Raw genomic sequence first — 23,614 nt, 5'->3', positions numbered from 1 at the left:
ATGTTTGCGTGTGAAATGTCATGTGTTGCGTGTGAGCGTGTGAAGTTAGTGAAATGCGTGTGTCACACGGTCAATGCGTGAGAGTTGAGAGCTATGCATTTAACTATGGTCCCTGGTGTCTCTAGTGCCACGTTTCTGACTATTGAGCTCCCAATAATCAGGGTCGGCTTCTCAGCGGGTGTGTCGCTGAGTGGGGAATATTTGTTAGAAACGCAGACGGGTCGGTGGTGAACTGGGGGCTGAAATCTAGAGCTATGCTTCCTACAAACTGTCACCCAGCCGGCCTGCTTACCCGGCTGCTCGGGTGCTTCTGGAGGACCACTAAGTGAACTAACGCTAGGTCTATGTGGCTCCGCACTAGCAGAGGGGCGGCTATCAGCTGGTCTTTCCATAGCACGGAGCCGGGACTCTAATTCTGACACCCTCACCTCCAAAGCTACAAAAACACTACATTTATTACAAGTACAATTATCACTAAAGGAGGCAGAGGAATATCTAAACATCTGACACAGAGAGCAGGAGATAAGGGGAGACTTAGTCAGAGACGGAGAAGCTGAAGTAATAGTAGGAGAGGAAGCCATTGTGGAGCTAAAGCTAGGCTAGCGCCCTTCTACCACGCTAAGAGAGCAAACCGTGAAACATGAGGAGTTCCCAAGCGTGATGTGCAGCAACAGAAAATGTTTTAAAAGTGCTTATGTGTTAGAAACAGATGTTACAGCAAAGAGATTAAAGATAAAAGCGAGAGAATCTGGAGCAACAAACCGTTGCTCACGCAGTGAAAACAGGAAGTGATACAATACGCCTTACCGCAAACAGGAAGTGACGTCCTTTCAATGCACTGTTGTTGTTCCTGGTCCAACAGGAACAACAACAGATAAGGAGGGAATCCAAATATGTTATTTGTTATGAGACAAGCTGCACTGCCTTTCCTGTCAGCTTTTAAGTCTTTTGCTCTCACAACTCTGCACGTATAAGCAGGATATTTCTGCTATATCAACATTTTGAAATATGGTCAGTTGATCTTAGAGGTAAAAATATACTTTTTCTGCAACTGGATTTGTAAATTAGTGCATAATTCGGGCTTATTGATTAAAGTCATTGTGTGAAAGACTTAAACCTCCATGTGAGGTTCTGTTTTTGTCCAGCAGAGGGCAGCACATGATCAGCTCTCAGTAAAAGACCCACTTCCTGTGAATCAGTCCTGAGTTTAAAACGTCACTTTGCAGAAATAAAAGTGAAAGTGTCTCAGAGTGAAGCCTGAGCTGCCGTCAGGAGAAAACTCCCTGTTTTCTTCTGAAGACCAACTAAGTCCATCTGTTTCTTCTCACTACAGACTCTGATACTGGTGAGTTCAGCAGGAAACACATTTACTGACTTTCTACTAACAACTTTAACAACAACTAGGAAGCTGGGAACTTTTCTTCTGGACTCAGGTGACATACAGAGAAAAATGTACCACAACATTTAAACATTTTAAACAAACTGTTTTAACTTGTTCTCCCTGATCTGTCCTCAGAGTTCAGAAATGTCTTCTGGCAGCAACCTGAGGTCTGAGGATCAGTTTCTGTGCTCCATCTGTCTGGATGTGTTCACTGATCCAGTCAGCACACCATGTGGACACAACTTCTGCAAAGCCTGCATCACTCACTACTGGGAGGAAAATGAAAGATGTCAGTGTCCTGTATGTAAGAAGGTGTTCAAGATGAGACCTGAGGTGGAAGTCAACACCTTCATCAGAGAGATGGTTGCTCAGTTCAGACATGAAGCTCAGCAGGAAGCCAGCAGCAGAAGCTCAGCTGCTAAACCAGGAGAAGTTCCCTGTGACGTCTGCACTGGAACCAAGCTGAAGGCCCTGAAGTCCTGCCTGGTGTGTCTGCTCTCCTACTGTCAGACTCACCTGGAGCCTCATCTGACCACTCCAGGTCTGAAGAAACATCAGCTGATGGAGCCTGTGAAGAACCTGGAGGACAGGATGTGTCTGCAGCACGATAAACCTCTGGAGCTGTTCTGTAGGACCGACCAGACATGTGTCTGCTTAGTCTGTCCTGTTCTAGACCACAAGAACCACAAGTTTGTTCCTCTGAGAGAAGAATCTGAAGGAAAGAAGGCAGAGCTGAAGAAGACCGAGGCTGAAGTTCAGAAGATGATCCAGAGCAGACGAGTGAAGATCCAGGAGATCAAAGAGTCGGTGAAGATCAGTAAAGATGCTGCAGACAGAGAGAAAGCAGAAGGTGTTCAGGTCTTCACTGCTCTGAAGGAGGCTGCTGAGAGAGGCCTGGAGGAGCTCATCAAGGAGATCCAAGACAAACAGAAAACTGCAGAGAAACAGGCTGAAGACTTCATCAAAGATCTGGAGCAGGAAATCTCTGAGCTGATGAAGAGGAGCTCTGAGGTGAAGCAGCTCTCACAGTCTGAAGACCACCTCCACCTCCTCCAAAGCTTCTCCTCCCTGAAAGCTGCTCCACCCACCAAGAACTGGACAGAGATCAGAGTTCATCCTCCATCATATGAGGGGACTGTGGTGAGAGCTGCTGCTCAGCTGCTGGAGAAGATCAAGAAGAAGATGAAGCAGCTGATGGAGGCTGATCTGAAGAGGGTCCAGCAGTATGCAGTGGATGTGACTCTGGATCCTGATACAGCTCATCCTGACCTCATCCTGTCTGATGATAGAAAACAGGTGAAAGATGGAGATGTGAGGAAGAAGCTTCCAGACAACCCAGAGAGATTTTCTTACTGTGCTAATGTTTTAGGACATCAGAGTTTCTCTTCAGGCAGATTTTACTTTGAGGTTCAGGTTAAAGGAAAAACTAAGTGGACTTTAGGAGTGGTCAGAGAGTCCATCAACAGGAAGGGAAAAATCGGTCTGAGTCCTCAGAAAGGATTCTGGACTGTTGTGCTGAGAAATGGAAATGAGTATGAAGCTTGTGCTGGACCTTCAGTCCGTCTCCATCTCCAGCCTGGCCCTGAGAAGGTGGGGGTGTTTGTGGATTATGAGGAGGGTCTGGTCTCCTTTTATGATGTAGATGCTGCAGCTCTGATCTACTCCTTTACCGGCTGCAGCTTCACTGAGAAGATCTACCCATACTTTGGTCCCTGTACTAATGATGGAGGTAAAAACTCTGCTCCTCTGATCATCTGTCCTGTTAGTCAGGATGATTTTAACTCTGATGAATCAGAATCAAAACCAGAATCAGAACCAGGCTCAGATGAAGCTCCATGAATAATGAACCTGTGGGTGGAGAACCTCCAGTGTGAGTGACTCTTAGGTTTTTGTAAATACAGCCATGTTAGTAATCAAGATGAGAGCAGACTTAAAATTGTAGATTACGTAATAATATGGACTGTAGCATCGCCTCTGATGTTAAGGTCCCGGTCAGTGAAACTACAGGTGGACATTTCTGTGGATCATTATCAGATGAAGTCAAAGACTCAATTAAATCTGCTGGATTTCCTTAGATAGAAAACTTTTAACCAAATTGTCTGGATGATATGATAGAATTGATGTTGTGCTTTGTAAATAAAACTGAATAAAACTGTGACTTTGGACATGATTCAATCCTAGATTTCTCATGTTTAATTGTTTTATTGGATACATGAAGGTAAAAGATGAGAAGCTGTTATTTTAGTGCTTATCAATAATACTGTTGCTAAACTGCTTGATCCAAACCAGGTTCAGTGGGTGTGACTATATCAACCAGGTTTAAGTAATTCAGGTAAAAACCCACCCCCAGCTTTTTTGTTGCTGTTTTTAGGCACTGGGGGAAAACTCCTGACAGAACGTGTTTATTATCTGAGTGAAATCAAAGCTGTGGGTAGAACAGAAATTCTGGGAATACTCTAAGTTTCAAAGGAATGTGTTTGGGTTAAAAGGAAATCAATGGGCTAAAGTAGATGAACTAGATAATAAAATATTTTCTCAGACTAATCCAGTTAGTACAATTCCTTTTTGGCTATATTCAAAGATAAAAGCAGACATGAATCTAATTGAAAAGAAGAACGAATGGAAATTAAATGAAATAGGGGTGAAAACAAGTGTATACATTAGACATACTTATTATAATTATCCAGATATTTACACAGCTGGCTCAGAGAACATAACAGGGAGTGTAGGAATAGGGATACCAGAGATTCAAATTTACATTCTAAACTAAACGGTTTTCAATTTTCACAGCAGAGATGATTGCAGTCATTATCAGTTTGCAGTGGGTGGAGGAGGTCAGACCAGATAAGGTGGCGGTGTGCACAGATTCAAAGGCAGTAATTGAAATTATTTAGTCTAAAGGAAACATTAGGAAGGATCTTATATAAGAAATTCATCACAGTTTGTTTAAATTGCACAGGGTTTTGTTGGGTGCCAGCACATGAGGGGTAAAAGAAAACGAAATGGCAGATAAACTGGCTAAAAATGTGTTAGGGAAGGAAATAACATTATATATTCTATTTGGGAAAGCAATAATAAAAGAAAAGAATTAGAAATATGGCAGAAAAGATGAAATTAAGAAAAGAAAGGGAGAGACTTATATAAAATACAAAAGTCATTACTATCATAGAAGTTAGGAGGAAAACATAGAAGAGAAGAAGTGATAAATATGTGATTATGGGTAGTACATATTAATAAATAACATTATATATAGAATAGGGAAAGGAACAAATGAACAGTGTGTAGTTTGTGCAGAAAAAGAAAATGTTGAACATATGTGTATATTTAGAAGATATTAATAATGTTAAGAAAGCATTGCTCTCATACTTACATGATACTAAACTGAAAAAAATAATTTAATGACGTTATATACTCCTGTACAGTAGGTGGCGGTATGCATCTTAAAGCTGTTAGCAATCCGCCGATAAACGATCAGGAGAAGAAAGAGAAGCTCATTTTCGGTTTGAGGGATTCTGGAGAAACATTCAGAAATTTCGACTGCTTGTAAGTAAATAAGTCAACGTCTTTCCCTTTTTATTAATTATCAAACCTGTTTTGTGTCTCCGTGAAGGCAGAGAAGCGCCTCCGAGTCGGCCATACCTGGAGTTAGCACACGGCTAATGTTAGCTTAGCATTTAGAGCTAGCTTAACTTCTGCAGGCTGCTAAGTGTAATGTTTATATATTATTATAGTTTAAGTCAATTAGAAAGCAGCTCTCTGCGATAATGAAGTTTATAAAGAATGTTTAAAGCAGGGGTCACTAATTAAAAATCAGCGGGGTCCGAATAAGGAAATTAACAACCAGTAAAGGTCCGGACACACTTTTTATTACAATCCGTTACTTTAAACAGTATTTAACACTGAAATAAAATGTTTATGCATCCACCTTTTACATTGACTTTTTAAACAAAAAAATAACATAATTCAATTCAAATCAATTAAAATAAAACTAGAACTTTTTCTATTTTAAAATCCAAAGTGCTTTTTGAAATAGAGAACCGCAATCTTTCACAGTTTGGTATATAGACAATTTCTTGACTTTCACATCTTTTATAAAACAACTGAACTTTTTTTAATTTCTTTTTTATGGCTTAATGGTAGAAGTGAGCTTTAGGCTGCCCTGCAAGGATTTTACACCTGGGTTTGATTGGCAACAAAGCCAACCTCATATGGAGGTGCTCATTCGTTCTGCGCCTTTAAATCAGCTATTTTCTCCGTATGTATGAGCAAGCGGATATGTTTGGGAACGCTCTGGAGGGCTTTGCCATATTAACAAGTGAAGTTAGCACAGGGGTTGAAGTAAAAATAATGTTTGACTGAAAACATTTTCTCGCCAGCCCATATATTCCCGGGGCGTGGACGCATTAGTTGGCTCACTTACTTAGTCTGCAAAGTCAACTAAATCTGATACTTTTAAAATATCCATTGAAAATTCCTGTATCTCTGCCACCTTTCAGCTTTGAAGCCTTTGCGTCATCCTGGACAGCCTCTCCATCACTTTCCACATCCACATCATCATCTGGGTTACTTTCATCTCTGCAGCATCAAGTTCTTCCTTCACACTGTTGACAAACTGGTCCACAGTCCACTTTACAATCCCAGCTCCCTTTCCTCCCTGTCCTCCAGAAACCCTCCATAAACTGCAGCTGATTCAGAGGACAGCAGCTTCATCATGATCTCCTTAACACATCAACACATCACACATCAACTCCACTGGTTCCCTGTCACATTCAATATAAACCAATTTTATGATCATACAAGGCAAACACAGCCTTGGAAATGCAGGACACATCACCAACGTTATCATGATATAATACATTTTAATTTGACACAGATTGCACATGACAATAATTTAGTCTCTGCTTTGCCCGTTATTGTTCACCAATTAATCATTACAGTTTATAAAAAGGCACAATTTACCTTTTTTGAAGTTTAATAAAATGTTTATATTTTAGCCCAGTGACTGGAGACCTGTCCAGGATGAACCCTGTGTCCGCGCTCCACTTTAACTTCATAAAAAAACTCTCTGAGAATTTCCTTTCTCTGGCCTCACCCAGGTAGAACCCGTTCTCCAGTCCATGTTGTAGCTGCAGTTTATTTGTTTTATCTTTTTGATGTAGTTTTCTTAACAATCTGTAAGCATCAAAATCCTTGTCATTTTATTTATTGTCCTGGAGCGCAGCTGCTCATCAGGTGATCACTGCTGCATACCGACAGCCGATGCAGCTCTGCCTTCTTTGTTTCAGAACAGCGCAGGTTTTTTTTTTTTTTGGTTTTTTTTTTTTTACTTTTTCCGAATCGAACCCAGTCAAATGAGGCACATTGTTTCACAGTCCGACTCTTGTTCTTCAAGGGTCATAAATTAGCCTGAGCTAGCGCGTTACTCTTCTTTGTGTTTAAATAAAACATAATAGCGAATCAAGAGGAGATCCCTGGTTGGTAGCCGCGTTTATCAGCGAGGGAATAAACGCTGACAGACGACTTGGCCACAGGTGGAAATAATTCATTAATTAACTGCAGGAGCAGATTGACGCTTACCGAGGGAAGTTGTTGTCAGCTGCTGAACTTTCTGACCTGCTGGTTCGCATAAATCCAAAGAAAACCTTTGACCACCGCTACTTTCATTCATACCATCTGTGGCCAGTTTAAAATTCTCTCCCAAAGGTTAAAATGATGAACACCGATAAACCTCAGACTGGCAATGTCCGCTTTGGAAAGACCCGCCCTGCTCTCATTCTGATTGGCTAATGTCCCGGCTCTGCCAGGTTTGATTGGTTAAGAGTAGCTTGTGTTTAAAACCTTGAATAAAAAGTCTAGACGGAATTTTTTGTGCTCAATTTCCAAATGACGGAAATCCGTCGCAGCGACGGAGAACTTGAGTTAGACACTGTCGTTGGACAACATGCAGTAATATATACATTTTTTAAATGAGGTTGGGTCCGGATTAGGTAGCAGCTGGGTCCGGATCCGGACCGTGGTCCGCTAATCCGTGACCTCTGGTTTAGAGAGTCTGATTTACAGTTAATAAAGGTAAAACTGACGGGGTTGAACAACAGTAGCTGAGCTATCAGCTCCGAGTCGTCCTCTCCTCACCAGTCAGTATGTTCCTGGGTCCAGTTCGGTGCCGAATGTCTATAAATCATCAGGGATGTGAAGAAGATGATCCAACCAAGAATCTCTGAGGAAGCTGAATATAACAGCTGGACTTATTGGACACCATCTGTGGCAAACATCAGGGCCTGTTGGACCAATCTTTATGTGGTCAGCTCCAGTCAGCCAGAAATCAGATAAAAATAAATAATAATTAATAATAATACTGAAAACATAAATAATTTTCCAACCAACTGAAGTCCTCCTAGACTTCTGCTGGATAACCCAGTCCAAGTAGATCGGGACCCAGTCCTGTGGTTTTCTGGGCTAGAACTGGTGGACAGTGACCTGCTAATTAAATTAAGTAAAAGTTGCTTTTTTATATCTGTAATCTTTCATCATTTCAGTGTTTTAATTTTCAAGTTTAGGTAAATGTTTCTGTTTAGTTTTGCAGCATGTAGCTTGCAGCATGTGGCCTTTAGCATGTAGCCTTTAGCATGTAGCTTGCAGCATGTACAGACCTCTCAACTCTTATCAAAAGTAAGAGTGAGATTATGTTAATTTCGGGGGGCGTGGCCTACTGGACCCTGGAAGAGAAATCTTTCTTTCCTAACTTTGATAAGAAAATATTGTAGTTGATCATAAAAGGCACAATATGAATGATCAGATTCACATCCAGGCAATTATACAGATTATCATTATTCTATCCATGTTGGTCTCATTGTGAATGAGGCAGAGTTTCATCAAGCCTATACGGTCCAACATTTTCCCCTCAGCTGCAACATTTAAAGCATGCAGGGGTTCACGCTGCATCTTTACGCTGATCCAGCTGCTGGATAAACAGTGGGGAAAATGCATAAATGAAGACTGAAAAGGGCTCCTTTAGAGGGGAGACAAGGAATAATGGGTCTGAGCTGCAGCCCCTGATGTTCCTTAAAATGTTATGGCACAGAAACACGGAGCATGTAGTTAAAAAAAAGCTGAATTAATAAAAAACAAACATATAAACAGACTAAGTGGCGTTTTAGACTGTATCTTGTTAGCAGAACTGTTTTCTGATCCATGACTGGTTCTGAATGAAAGCTTCAACTGAGAGCCCCCACGCCCTGCCTCCTGCTTCCCACTTTCACCGCTGGTTAAGACCAAAAAATCATGACTCTGATCACTCTTCCTGCTGCTCTGTTAACATGAACTGCAGCAGAAATAAACTGTGAAAGAAGCTGAAGCTGCTCAACAGAAGGCGGGATTAGATTGAACTCTGGAGGGACAGAGCTGTGAACAGATCATCCGCAGCCCAGAAGGGCTTTATTATGCGTGAGAAATGCCATGTGTGGCGTGTGAAGTCAGGGAAATGCGTGTGTCACAAGGTCAATGCATGAGAGTTAAGAGCCCTGAGCATGTAGCTTCTCGCACCTAGCTTCTAGCACGTAGCTTCTAGCACGTAGCTTCTAGCATGTAGCTTCTAGCAAGTAGGTTGTAGCATGTAGGTTGTAGCATGTAGCTTGTAGCACGTAGCTTCTAGCACGTAGCTTCCAGCAAGTAGCTTGTAGCATGTAGCTTCTAGCACGTAGCTTCTAGCACGTAGCTTCTAGCACGTAGCTTCTAGCACGTAGCTTCTAGCATGTGGCTTCTAGCACATAGCTTCTAGCAAGTAGCTTGTAGTATGTAGCTTGTAGCACATGGCTTCTAGCACGTAGCTTGTAACATGTAGCTTCTAGCATGTAGCTTCCAGCAAGTAGCTTTTATCGTCCCTTATTTTATTTCTTCCTGTCCGCCTGCCTCACAGGAACCGTTCCTGAAACAACTTTTTGTTTGCATAAAGATTCTCTCGTGTTTTTCCGCCTGAACTCGAGACGATGTCCGAGTTTAAACCTCCAGCAGCAGCTTGTTGGTGAGCTGAGCGGCTGCAGGAAGCAGTCTCAGTTGTTGGAGCGCTGTGGTCCGAAGAAAAGCCACAATTGGAGCAAACGGGTCATTTTAGACGCCGTTTAGGATGTTTACATGATAACTATTTTAGCAACGATTAGAGCAAGACATCGATTTTGACATCCCTAGTGGAAACATCTGCACCAAATGATCTATTGCATTGTAGACTCTAAAAATGAGGCTAAAATGGACCAGAACCTGTCCCAATGTCAGTTTGGACCTGAACGACGAGGATGAACCCCTAACATCAATAAAAAAACAGATAAAACTAATTACTGCCACTTTGTTTGAAAGGGTTTATCTCCCTTTAAGGTCGGGTTTGAGGAGGAGGACACATCCCTTCCTGGCGGGCGACCATGGCGGACATCAAGAACTTCCTGTACGCCTGGTGTGGGAAGAAGAAGCTGACTCCTAAATACGACATCCGAGCTGCAGGAAACAAGAACAGGCAGAAGTTCACGTGTGAGGTGAGTCCTTTGGTCAGAGGTGGAGCTGGCCTGGAGTACAGAGGAGGAAGAGGATGAAGATGATGATGATGATGAAGTACAGAGGACGAAGATGAAGTACAGAGGAAGAAGAGGATGAAGATGATGATGTACAGGGGACGAAGATAATGATGATGAAGTACAGAGGATGAAGATGAAGTACAGAGGAAGAAGAGGATGAAGATGAAGTACAGAGGAAGAAGAGGATGAAGATGAAGTACAGAGGATGAAGAGGATGAAGATGAGGTACAGATGATGAAGAGGATAATGATGAAGTACAGAGGATGAAGAGGATGAAGATGAAGTACAGAGGATGAAGATGATGAAGATGATGAAGATGAGCCTTTGTGGCTCAGATCAAAGACGCCTCCTTTATTTTTAGAGCCTCATGTTTAATGGATGAACCTTCAGCCGCTGGTCGCCGTGGAGACCTGCAGCTGGAGGAGAGAGCTGGAGACGGGTCAGAACCAGGCGGGTCAGAACCAGGCAGGTCAGAACCAGACACTGGGTCAGAACCAGGCAGGTCAGAACCAGACAGGTCAGAACCAGGCAGGTCAGAACCAGACACTGGGTCAGAACCAGACGGGTCAGAACCAGACGGGTCAGAACCAGACGGGTCAGAACCAGGCAGGTCAGAACCAGACACTGGGTCAGAACCAGGCAGGTCAGAACCAGGCAGGTCAGAACCAGGCAGGTCAGAACCAGACACTGGGTCAGAACCAGACGGGTCAGAACCAGACGGGTCAGAACCAGACGGGTCAGAACCAGGCAGGTCAGAACCAGACACTGGGTCAGAACCAGGCAGGTCAGAACCAGACAGGTCAGAACCAGGCAGGTCAGAACCAGACACTGGGTCAGAACCAGGCAGGTCAGAACCAGACAGGTCAGAACCAGGCAGGTCAGAACCAGACACTGGGTCAGAACCAGGCAGGTCAGAACCAGACACTGGGTCAGAACCAGGCAGGTCAGAACCAGACGGGTCAGAACCAGACGGGTCAGAACCAGACGGGTCAGAACCAGGCGGGTCAGAACCAGACAGGTCAGAACCAGACACTGGGTCAGAACCAGGCGGGTCAGAACCAGACGGGTCAGAACCAGGCAGGTCAGAACCAGACGGGTCAGAACCAGACGGGTCAGAACCAGGCAGGTCAGAACCAGACACTGGGTCAGAACCAGGCGGGTCAGAACCAGACAGGTCAGAACCAGACACTGGGTCAGAACCAGGTGGGTCAGAGGGGTTCTGGCTGGTCGTCTTGTCTAACGGGTTCTGCTGGGTTCTGATGTTCCACATGATGATCAGTAAAGGAGGTTTACAGTTTTAGTGTTTGAGGGATAAAAACTCTTTAAATATTATTTAACTTCATTTCAGACGATTTCAGGAGTTACTGAGAGGATTTTCAGCAGATCTTAACGAGATAATCCAGTTTTTCCCTGTAGGCGTCATCGTTCTGTGTGAGAGAGAATATTTAGAGCTGCAGACAGTAGAACGTTTTTTTAATTGATTTATTGATTAAACGTTTTCTGTCAGAGAGGAAGGATGATGGAGGTGAAGAGATGGAGGTCGGTTCTCCTGGAGAGGAACCGGTTCTCCTGGACAGGAACCGGTTCTCCTGGACAGGAACCGGTTCCAGGCGCTGGTGCAGAAACCGTTTTTACCGTTACGGTTTAGCTTTAACCATGATGTTAGAACGACGGATCACATCAGTCTTCTTCTGCAGGAACCGGGCCTGCAGGAACCGGGCCTGCTGCAGCTCAGATCAGCCGTGGTGGTGGTCAGATCAGGGTTTAGCGGTCCATCTGACCATCAGACCTGCTGTAATGTGATTAACGCACATGTCATGTCAGATTTCATCCGATCTGGACAACATGCTCATAATTAATCTCAGCAGAAAGCCGCATTCTTGGCAGGCGGAGCCAGAAAGGCGCACAGGCTGGAACACAGAGCCGCCAAGAGGCCACGCCCCGCCATGCTGGACGTTACCGTGGTTACAGGACCTGCAGTGCAGTTTCAGCCTCAGGTAAACTCAGCGGGAGGAAAACATGAAGGTGACGCGGTTAAAGCCGAGCAGACCAGAGTCCTGATGGGTCTCCCTGCCTCAGACGACAGAAGGTCAGCCTGGAGGTCCTGATGTTACTCTGAGGAGAGATGAAGATGAAGATGAAGATTTTCCTGAAGTCTGCAGAGTGTGACGCGTCCAGGAAGAACGTCCTTCATCACTGAAAACCTCCTTCATCATCTCCCAGAGTCACCATGTAACCTAAAACACGGCTCTTATTTTATTTAATTAAAACAGTAACAATAATTATATTTAATTTCATTTACAGCTGGTCTTCTGTTGAGTTTGATGCTCTCTAAAAAGGTGAAACGGTGGAGGTAAAGTTCTCATGTCAGCCTTCATGGTCTTCAGGACCACCACTGGATGACCTTATAAGCACGTAGATGATTTAAACCCTGATGTCCCACATGGGAGTCAGACACTAACTGAGCTAACCCAGAAACCATCCAGCGTCTCACAGCAGGGTGTAGGATTCTAGCAGGGAAGGAATAGATGGACCTCCATGACCAAGGAGCTGGAACAGTGGACAGAAACATCTGCTCACAATACCTGGAGACCCCCAGGTCAGCATGGGAGTCACCTCCAGGTGGTGGAGAACCACAGAAGATCCTGTGGGACGTCCAGATACAGACAGACTCAACGGCAGCAGAGGACAACCGTGGTGATGGACGTGGCCACCAGGATGGAAACATCAGGAAGAAGGATTAACTGGAGGAACACCAAGAGCTCAGGGAGGAACTAGAGAGGCTGGCAGGTGGAGACACCAGTGGTGGGCGTGGTCACTGGAGCAGTCAGAGCACTAACCCCCCCCCCCCCCCCCCCCTGGAGAAGAGGCTGCAGCAGAAACCTGGAGAAACATCTCAGTCCAGAAGATCTGAGGAACAGCTGAGATCCTAAGAAGAACCTAGAGGACCGGAGATGGAGAGATGGAGGACCACCCAGCCTGCTCAGGAGGAGCAAGCACATGGCGACAGGGCAAAGGAACAACTCAGTTATAAGAATCTGCAGCAGAACCAGAGCCCAGCCACAGAACATTTCTCTGCATCACTAAACATCATGTAGTCACGAAGAGGAACGTGGATTTTAACTGGGTCAAAATGACATCATCGGGGGGGGGGGGGGGGGTTTGGTGCAGTTCTGGTTCTACTGAGGCGTCCAGGGAGGAACCAGTCCTATCAGAGACCCCAGCTGGTCCTCTGGTTCTGGTTCAGATAGTCTTTATTGATCTCACATTGGAGAAATTCACTCGTCACATCGGCTCAGTAGTCAGGAGAAGGTGCATCAGTTCTATACAGTGTACCTTCCTATGTACAGTGGATCAAAGAGTTTGTGTCCCATTTAAATCCAGAAACGACCCGGATGGGCCTGAAACAGCAGCCAGAGTCCAAAGAACACTTCTGAAAGACCCAGAGAACCGTGACCCGATCTGATCACCGGAGCCTCCGGTACCACGAGGGCAAACCTTCAGCAGAGATCTGGGCTTCCACAGAGGATGGAGCGCAGCGGCGGTCTGCAGGCAGCGTCTGGGAACAATGCAGCGGTGCCACGGAGCGACGGGTCCGCCGGCCTGACAGAGGACCTAGTTTCTGTGAGACAACAGGTCCTTCTGTCCACTGGGACACGGGCCCCTGCAGAACCGCTGGTCCACCTGAACGCCTCCCGCCCTGGAGGTCCGCCGCAGGGAACAATGTGTCTGAGAGGGCGGCAGCTGCGTGCCGAGGATTTCCAGGCCGATTGTGATCCGTCAGCGCAGGATCAGGAGGATTAACACTTCTTATGTCATCCTCTGTTCGTTCCTCCATGTGTGCGCCGGAGGTCAGGGGTCACCAGCCAGTGAGGGCGTTACGTAACTCCACCGCTGAAGGTGTGGTGCTGAATCCTGCTGCTTTCACTTTATTCACGGGTCTATAAGTGTAGAAAGCCCAGATTGTTTTAGTTTCTTCTTTACATCCTGTCATTGTTGGTCATTATTAGCGGCTCATGTCTGCCTGGGGCCTCTGCACCTGCTCTGACACAGACATGCTGAAGGTAAACTGCAGTTAGGCGTCTGGACCAGTAGAGGGAGACAAAGACCAGAAGGCCTCCTGCATGTTCCACGTTTTTCTGGATTTCTGGGACTTTTCTTCCCATTTTTGGCAGCAGACTTCAGAAAACAGCTCTTATTTCCCCCCCAGAAAAACTTCACATACAGACCAGAAACACCTCAGGTCCTTTGCAAAATGAAACATTTGTGTAAATTACTCAGATTGTTTGATCTAACAGCAGTGGCGTATTTAGGCCATTTTTAGGGGTGCTGAGCTAAGATTTAGTGGCGCCTCCTTTGAAGCGCTCGGTAGATGCATGCGTGGATTCAGAATGCCTGTCTGAAAAGTTAAATCTGAACTTTTTCCTAATAAGGAAACTTTCTCTTAATCTGAGTTTGAAAAAATAATAATTCAGTATGTAAATAAAGGATATGTGTAGAGATTTATTACCTTATTAGCAATTTGCTTGACAGAAGACATGGACTGGTCATGAGACCGCCATAATATATATATATATATATATATATATATATATATATATATATATATATATATATATATATATGCATGCTTCTCCACAACTGGGTATATATCCAAACTGCAAAATGTGTCTCTCTTGTAAGCAAAGCAATACAACAATTAGGAAGTTGTAGTAAAAGCAGCCTTTTTTTCAGCCAGCTGACAAACACTGTGCATCAGTGCCCTAACCCTAGTTTTGTGTCTTTATGGAAATGATTACTCACTTTTATCAATATAGCTAGTCTAACTATTGCCATCATGCAGGTTTTACAGATGTACAAGGTTTTATCAAGTGAAAACATTTCAATCTGTTCATCACTGCTTTTGGATGGGCCTGTATTGTAGCTTGTTTGATGAGCTTTAGCTCAAAAATGTGACTCTAAGAATCTTACATCTGGACTAAACATGGAAAGCCTGTTCATGCCAGGAATCACCTTCTCACCACTGGGGGCTGAGCACCCCTAAAGGTCAGATCCTAGAATCGCCCCTGACTAAAAGCTCACACTCTGATGTGGAAAACCTAAAACACGTTGAGCTCTTTGCTAATTGCTGTCAGTGATTTAGTCCTAACATAAATTCATTCAGATTATATATCTTTATTTCATTAAACTCAGGTTAGACAAATATAATTCCAAATAAAATCTATTCAGTTCTTTTCTGCTGAGATCAGCAAACATTTCTCTAAACAAATGAAAAAAATCACCTGTATCCAACAAACAGACTGAAGGAGGAGCTAGCTGTGATGTGTTCAGGGAACTCTGAGTTTCTGCCTTCTCTCTGCAGCAAATCTCTGATGTGTTTATGGATTCAGTGGCAGGGGCCCCTGAGAAAGGAGGCCCCTGGCTCCATCAGCATGACTCCATGTGAATGGATGCTGTTCTAGCTGCTACAAGCTCTTACTCAGCTCCTCCTCCTGTTCCTCTGCATCGTCCTTCTTGTTCTTCTGTTTTTGTTATGATGCAAAACAAACAAGTTTCTCTAAAATGGAGAAAAAGTTTTAGTTTTTTTTATCAGTTACAGAAGAACCAGGAACATTTCCCTCACTGAACATCTGCTTGTTGTGAAAAACACTTTGACCATCTGGTGTAGTCTGGAGACTAGACTGCTGGCGCCCTCTGCTGGACGTCAACAGAAGGCCAGAACAGAATAGAGTAGAACAGAAGACTGAGATTTAGACAGCTTTATTTGTCATTCTGTATGCACAGAGTGCGTACAGAATGACATTTCATTTGCATACAGCTTGAAAACTCACAGTAAATTGCAGAAGATTTCAGGATAAGGTGCAGCAGTGATTTATGTAAACAATTGAAATGTAAACAATGTAAACAATGCAGGGAAATAGACAGTGTGCGATTCACAGTGTACAGGTGAGTATTATTAAAACCGTGCAATATACGAATGTGGTACAGAGTCCATTTGTGGCTTCAGCAGTTCAGCAGTCTGAAGCATATGTGTAAATGTGTACATATGGATTGGGATAGAGTAAAATAGAACAGAACAGAATAGAGTATAATAGAATAGAATAGAGTGGAATAGAACAGATATTAGAATAGAGCAGAATAGAATACAACAGAGAGTACAATACAATAGAGTAGAATAGGATAGGATAGCAAGGAATAAAATAGAGTAGAATGGAATATAATAGAGTAGAATAGAACAAAATAGAATAAAGTAGAATGGAATAGAATAGAGTAGAACAAAATAGAATAGAGTGAAATAGAACAGATATTAGAATAGAGCAGAATACAATAGAATACAATACAGAGTACAATACAATAGAGTAGAATATAATATGAGTAGAATAGAATAAAGTAAAACAGAATAGAATAGAATACACTATAATAGAGTAAAATAGGATAGCAAAAAGTAAGATGGAGTAGAATGGAATATAATAGATTAGAGTGCTCCTTTATTGACCCACAGAGGGGAAAATTCAGGTTCACCAGCAGCAAAGACCAAATTTAAAACATAACTAATTTGTTATGTTTTAAATTTGTTAATTTAATGTAAGTGTAAAATGTGTTAATATATTTACAGACAAAAACAGACTATTCACAAGACAAACAACAGCCAGCATGATAACAGCCTACTGTGGTTGCTGGCAGCAGTGATGGAGCTAAAGTCTAACAGCAGCTGGGGGGGGTTCTCCTGTTGTCCCACCACTAAGGCGGTGAACGGACAGACCTGGAAGGTGGAGGGTCCAGGCACCATCAGCAGGTCCTCCTGGTGGGCTTCCCTAATCTCTGTAGATCAGCTTCTGTTCCACCTTAGAAGATGGTTGGAGCCACAGAGTCAAAGCAGATCTACTGACATCCACCACAGTCTGCTATAAAAACCCAGGTCTGTCTTCACTAACTGCCTCATTAGGATCATTAGAATCACCAAACCCCCTGCTGGATGACTGCCCCTTCATCATCCTCCTCTACCTCAGCTGGGCGGCTGACCACATCTTACCTTCCTCCTCTCTGTCTGGTCTTCCTGCTGCAGTTATTTCCCAGTAGCTCCTGTTCAGGCTGACATTTTTTCCTTCACAGCAGCAAACCAGCTACTGTCCAGATTTACAACAATCATCTCCATCTGGGTGACTTTAGCGCTATGCTGATGATGCCTGGTAGAAAATACACATTATGAACATGCTGCTCTGACACATTTTGTTTCATAACAAATACAGTTCGTGAAGGGATTGCTGGGTTGATTGTGATGTTTAATTCCCATCGTTTTGGGGGAAGGTGCTAAACGTTAAAAACTGGATCCAACACCAGAGTTCTGTTCTGTCTCTCTTCGAGGTCGGTCGTGTTTTTTCTCTCCTCTCCAGCTTTCACCACCCCCCCCTCTCCTGCTTTGCTATGTCTTGTTTTTCTGAGCACTTTCTTCATATCAACCGAACTCTGAAAAACATGGATCTGGTAAGCTGGTCTCTCAATATTATTGATAATTTTTTTTTTGACAGGTAGGCAACGGAAGGGGGACCCGTCCGGTCATGATTTGACTCATTGTGAGATACACCCTAAATTCCTGAAGGAAAACAGTGTGTCTTTCTACTTTGTCATTCCTGGACGTTTGAATTTTTTACATTTGGATTCAGGATACTTGGATTTCTACTTATTGGTTTGTGGATTTTCGATGTATCAGCAAATAAGATAAGATAAGATAGTCTTTATTGATCTCACAATGGAGAAATTCACTCGTCACATCGGCTCATACAAGAAGGTGCAGAGTAGGGAAGGTGTATTCAGCTATATACAGTGAATCTTCATATATACAATGGATCAGAAAGAATACCAAAAAAATACAAAAAAGGAAATAGGAATGGGCATATGATGTCTCATTTACATTCTTAGTGGTCTATATATATATATATATATATATATATATATATATATATATATATATATATATATATATATATATATATATATATATATACATATACATATATATATGTATATATATATATATATATATATATATACATACATACATATATACACATATCTATATACTTAAATATATACATGTATCTATGTGTCTACTTACATACGCACCTACGCGTATATATGTGCATATACATTGTATACATTTGTACATGCATACATACATACATACATGTGGGCTGACTTATGTTCAGGTGGTGATAGCAGCAGAAGTCACTACATCAGGATTATTGCACGGGTTGTAGGACAGTGTATTAAATAGATTATTGCACCTTGGTTATTGCACATTAATTATTACAGTTATGGTCACAGTTGCAGTTACAGTGCAGCATTGTAAAATCTGGTAGCAGCAGGAATAAATGACCTGCGGTAGCGCTCCTTTTTACAGACAGGATGTCTAAGTCTGGCACTAAAGGAGCTGCTCGGTTCCTCTACAGTCTGGTGCAGGGGGTGGAAGGTGTTGTCCATGATGGATGTGAACTTGGACAACACCCTCCTCTCAGCTACTTCCTCCACAGAGTCCAGAGTGCAGCCCAGGACAGAAGTGGCCTTCCTCACCAGCTTGTTCAGCCTCTTTCTGTCCCTCTCTGTGCTGCCAGGAGCCCAGCAGACGACAGCGTAGAGGAGGGCTGAGGCCACCACAGAGTCGTAAAAAGTTTTTAGCAGAGGCCGGCTCACTCCAAAGGACCTCAGCCTCCTCAGGAGGTGGAGGCGGCTCTGGCCCTTCTTATACAGAGTGTCAGTGTTATGAGTCCAGTCCAGTTTATTGTTGACATGAACACCCAGGTATTTGAAACTCTCCACAGTTTCTATGTCCTGCCCCTGGATGTTCACAGGTGAGTGAGGTGGGGGTCTTCTCCTGAAGTCGATCACCATCTCAGCGGATGTTGGTAGCCATTTGGCCTTGATCAGGCTGCCGGCTGCATATGATGCGATCACTAAGGCGGTGAACGGTCAGACCTGGAAGGTGGAGGAGCAGAGCCGAAAAGCTGGCTGTGCTGGAATGCAGACTGGCTTCAGTGGTTGGACTCAAGGGGAGATGGGATAAAAATCTGGAAGTGAAGCGCGGAAAACCCCAACAACTTGGAAAATTGGATTTCACCATTTGGAGCCAGAAAAAGACTTAAAGCTGACAGGAAAGGCAGTGCAGCTGTCTCATAACAAATAACATATTTGGTCTATACCCTCCTTATCTCTACTCCTGGATTATTATGGTGAGAGAGCTCAGAACTCTCCCCCGCTCCCCCCTCCCCCGCTGACATCAGTGGATGCTTTTGCTGAACTATTGGCCAGCTGATAACATCTAGGACAACGGCCTCTGGAGAGCGTTCATAGAAATATAGACACTTTCACCCAAACAGACACACATAACTGATACTCATAAAACTGATGAACTTACACGTCACTAGTCTCAGATGTTTGCCTTCTGCTATATGTGTCTTGTGTTATTTATGCTTTTCGTGCAATGAGTTGTTTATTTTTTTTGTCGGTTGTTTGACTCTTTATTGGTGAGAACATAAATTGTCAAGCATCTGTCTTTTTTTTCTCCCTCCCTTTCCCCCATGTTGTTGTTCTCTTCCTTCAACAGATAAGGGCAGCGCCTTGTGGACAGTATTGTCCTTGGCTGCACGGCCCCAGTGAATTGTCTCCCCCCTGAAATGTTTGTGATGTTTATGTTACGGTGATGGTACTGAAACAGCAATTTCCCTCTGGGATTATTAAAGTATATCTGATTCTGATTAACAGGAGGTTAAACAATTTATGGCTCCAATTGCTAAAAGAAATATATTAAACTTCAGTTTACATTTCTTATGAGGCATTAAGTAATGTGTAATACGTAATATAATTCACATAAAGAACTCGTAGGATTTATGCTGAAATGATGAATGGACATTAACACAGTAATTATGCCAGCTTCAATGCAGCACATTAACTGAGCTATGCTGTTCTGATGGTGATGATGAAGAGTCAGAACAGCAGTTAGCATCCATTGTACTAGGTTACCATATCTGTATCTTAATGTTCCAGATGTGCATCGCTGTCCGGGCTTTCACCAACATCCACACAGACTTCTCCACAGCAGCAGCAGTCTCAGCTCCACAAAAAGCCACTGTGAACCGCCGTGTTCTTCTGACCTTTTGTTCTAACTTTCTTCTTCTTGTTATGGTCTTAAGGTGCGTTCACCAGTGTTGTAGTCAAGTCACTATGCCTCGAGTCCGAGTCCAGGTTCGAGTCACCAGTGTTCAAGTCCGAGTCAAGTCCAAGTCATTAAAAATAAAATCCGAGTCGAGTCCGAGTCGAGTCCACTACTCATCCGAGTCGAGTCACTATTGATCCAAGTTCGTTGTAGGAACATGCCGTGACGTGTGATGTATGACTTGAAGCAGTAACATTCCATTGCACTAATAACTCTTTCGCTGTAGTTACCCTTGGTTTTACTCGGTAAAACGACAGCTTTTTCCAAGTCTAAGACGTCTCCTAACCATGGTTTTTAAACATTGTTGTTATGGAACGCGCAACAGCGACTCGAGGTACGCTGATAGGCCGCATATGAAGGATGTTAAAGCCGCAAGCGGCGTCGATCGGCCCTCGCAGCCAAGCACACTCCGGCCTATTGGCCACCGCCGCGGTGCCGGCCGGCGGGCGGGGTTCGCGCACCGCCGTGGCTCCGGGCGGCCGGCGGGGTTCGCGCACCGCCAGCCAGCTGCCACCGCAGATGCTGTCACGCATTTTCCTCGCCCGTCCACCGGGCGATTCCCACAAACGCGTTCGGCAGCGTTCCCCCATGACTCACAACAAATCTGGTGCAGATCGGTCGATGCAGCAAGGAGATACAGCCGTTGGATAATGATAATGCATTTGGCCACCGGGCCGGACTAAATTGTTCGGCGGGCCGGAAAATTTATACCGATTCCTGGACGGTGACTACAAACAGAAAAAAACTGCAAATGACGCCATGAACGCCGAGCAGGAGAAAAACGACTTACCTTCCTATCAACTCGGCCCGTTTTCCAGTCTTTCTAAGCCCTCGTCACTCAAGCCATCGTTTGAGCTGAACGTTGATATGTTGTTCGACAGTTCTACCAGTAAAATGGGCGCCTGGACATCCTCTTGTGAAAGTTTAACAGCTGTAAAGTCGGTCATATCGTTGTATCTGTTGCACGTGTAATGGCTGGTTGCTACGAGCGCTCTCACACTGTTTGCCCAACCTTAGCGGCAAGGGGCGTTGCTCATGAGATGGTGACGTCACGTGCGCGGTACGACATTTAGATATTAAAATCATACACCAAATAATATTCTAATGACATATTAAAATTATAGCCTAATGATATATATATAAAAAAAGTTGAGTCTTTTTCTCAATTTCCGAGTCAGAATGATCTGAATGTAGGAGTCCGAGTCCAAGTTCGAGTCATCAGTGCTCAAGTCCAAGTCAATTCACGAGTCTCCAAATTTAGCTAATGACTCGGACTCGAGTTCGAGTCTCGGACTCGAGTACTACAACACTGGCGTTCACTTACTGTTTCTTTAAGTCAGGTTGTTGTGTTATACCAGAAGCAATGTGTTGCTTCTGGAGGGAGGGGTGGTGGTTTGGAGGACTGGAGAAAGTGGTGAGGTGCTCTGTGAAAGTTGTCCTGTTCTGTAGACCTAAAACAAACATCTAGCAGCAAAACCTCGGTCTGGTGCTTGGGGGTCATGACGGAATGTTGCTAGATTTTAATTGGAAGCAAATGTGTCTCAATATTGTAATTAAAATGCATGAATAGAAATGCTTTTTCATGTTCAAGATGTAGCTGCATTTTTTTTGACTCATAACTAAAATTAAAAATATATAATCCAAACTGCATTTTCATTTTCTTCTCCATTATTGCTTGGTTTGTAAATGTATTAAAATGATGAATAAAATAACAACATAACATTCCATTTTCAAAAGATTTCCCAGCAAAAAGTGACCACTTATGTGCACGCATGTGGCGAGATAGTGTGTGACGTTTAGTCCATCTAAAAATAAACCTTTTTTTTTAGTTTGTTCTCTTTAAAGGGAAGAAGATCGCTTCCTGGTACCATTGATGAAGGAAAAGGGTGTCACAGTATGGTTCTGTTTTAGTTTGGTTTTTGGACTGTTGAGGACTTTTTCTGTTTGCTCTGTCACGATTTACGTTCATGTCTTAGTTTTAGTTTGTCAAAGTTTGGGTTATGTTTTGCACTTTGCTCTATTTACTCAGTTCGTCATTCAGTAGTCAGCCAGCTCCTGTCACCTCCCTGTTCTGTCCCCAGTCAGTTCATTCATCTGCCCAGACCGTTCTCACCTGTTTTCCCTAATTAAGTTCCCACTCAGCTCACCTGTTCACTTGCCTTTATATACCTGCCTCACTGACACTCTCACTGCCAGATCGTCATGTCATCTCGCTTGTTGTCACTCGTGATTCGGCCACTGTGTTTTTCTGGGTATCTCCGTGCTCCACCAGCTTGGACTCAATATCAGTGACATCTGCATCTCCTGGTTTGCTTTTTGCCTTTTTTTCATTAAAACACCTTTTTTTTTTTTTTACACAACTCTGTGTGTGGCTGAATTTTGGGTTTGCCAGCAACAACCATTACAAAGGGCAGCAGCATGTCTGATGGAGGTGATTGAGTCCTTGTTTTTGCCCCCAGCGTGTCTGACATCCCTCATCTGTCTGTGTTCCCATCTCTCCTCTCCAGCCCCGCTGGTGAAAATCAAACAGAGCCTCACCAAGCTGAAGCAGCACATGGTCCAGATGGACGTGAGGATAGGCGTGGTCCAGCACACGCTGCTGCAGGCCAAACTCAAAGAGAAGTCCAACATGACGCGGGACATGCACGCCACCAACATCCCTGAGCCCGCCGCCGGGCCCTTCACTAAGGCTACGTTCACACTGCAGCCTGAAGTGACCCAATTATGATTTTTTTGCCCATATGCGACCTGGATCTGATCTTTTTATGACAGTCTGAACAACACAGATCAGATTTTTTCAAATGCGACCCAGGCCGCTTGGATATGTGGTCCTGAATCGTATCTGATGTGTCTGTACGGCCGGGTCGCATTTATCCGACTTGTACGTCACCGATATTCGACAAACGTCACTATTCCGCGTCCTGCTATGCAGAAGCAGGAAGAAAGACGACACCCATGGCGGACTACAATGAGAAGAGCAGTCAGTGGAGAGAAAGCTCCGGTTAAGCTCCGCAAAATGTGTGCCAGCATTATTTTCCATGTTTACTTCCACAAACACTGAGGACGCTTGCTACGTGTGACGTCATCGCATCCTCTAGTGCGCATGCGGGACACTTAGGTTGAACGCATTCAGTTCAGGAGATCACATTCAAGTCGCATATATTTGGAAATGTGAACGACCACGCAAAAAATCAGATTTAACAAAAAAATCGGAATTGAGCATGAAGACCTGCAGTGTGAACGTAGCCTTAGAACCACCGACGGGACAGGCCCAGAACCCTCAGCAGGTTCTGTTCTTCCAAACGAGACTAGAGTGTTGTTCAGTCCTGAAAACTGAGTAGAAAACCATACAAAATGTGTTTTGTATTATAAAAATTTTTTATTTCATTCTGTAATATATTTTGTGTTTTTGTTGTCTAAATAAACATTTTTTTCTAAACGTCTAAATTGTTTTAAGGTGTA

At 43.7% G+C, this 23,614-nt stretch overlaps 1 protein-coding gene across 1 annotated transcript; it reads left to right on the top strand.

Annotated features, from left to right (window-relative positions):
- The first annotated feature begins 1,280 nt into the window (after window positions 1-1,280).
- On the top strand, window positions 1,281-3,537 carry LOC118561127 (E3 ubiquitin-protein ligase TRIM39-like). The gene is made up of 2 exons (XM_036133043.1): window positions 1,281-1,345; window positions 1,517-3,537. The coding sequence occupies exon 2, from the start codon at window positions 1,526-1,528 to the stop codon at window positions 3,218-3,220; it is 1,695 nt and encodes a 564-aa protein (XP_035988936.1). The 5' UTR covers window positions 1,281-1,345; window positions 1,517-1,525; the 3' UTR covers window positions 3,221-3,537.
- Window positions 3,538-23,614: the final 20,077 nt, after the last annotated feature.

This window comes from Fundulus heteroclitus, unplaced genomic scaffold (assembly GCF_011125445.2).
Source record: "Fundulus heteroclitus isolate FHET01 unplaced genomic scaffold, MU-UCD_Fhet_4.1 scaffold_56, whole genome shotgun sequence".
Classification (NCBI taxonomy): domain Eukaryota; kingdom Metazoa; phylum Chordata; class Actinopteri; order Cyprinodontiformes; family Fundulidae; genus Fundulus; species Fundulus heteroclitus.
Note: the sequence above shows the minus strand (reverse complement) of the source record. Positions and strands in the feature narration are given on the sequence as shown.

What these genes read in the sequence shown, in the direction of transcription:
- LOC118561127 (XM_036133043.1), top strand. Translation starts at nt 1,526, where the DNA reads ATGTCTTCTGGCAGCAACCTGAGGTCTGAGGATCAGTTTCTGTGCTCC.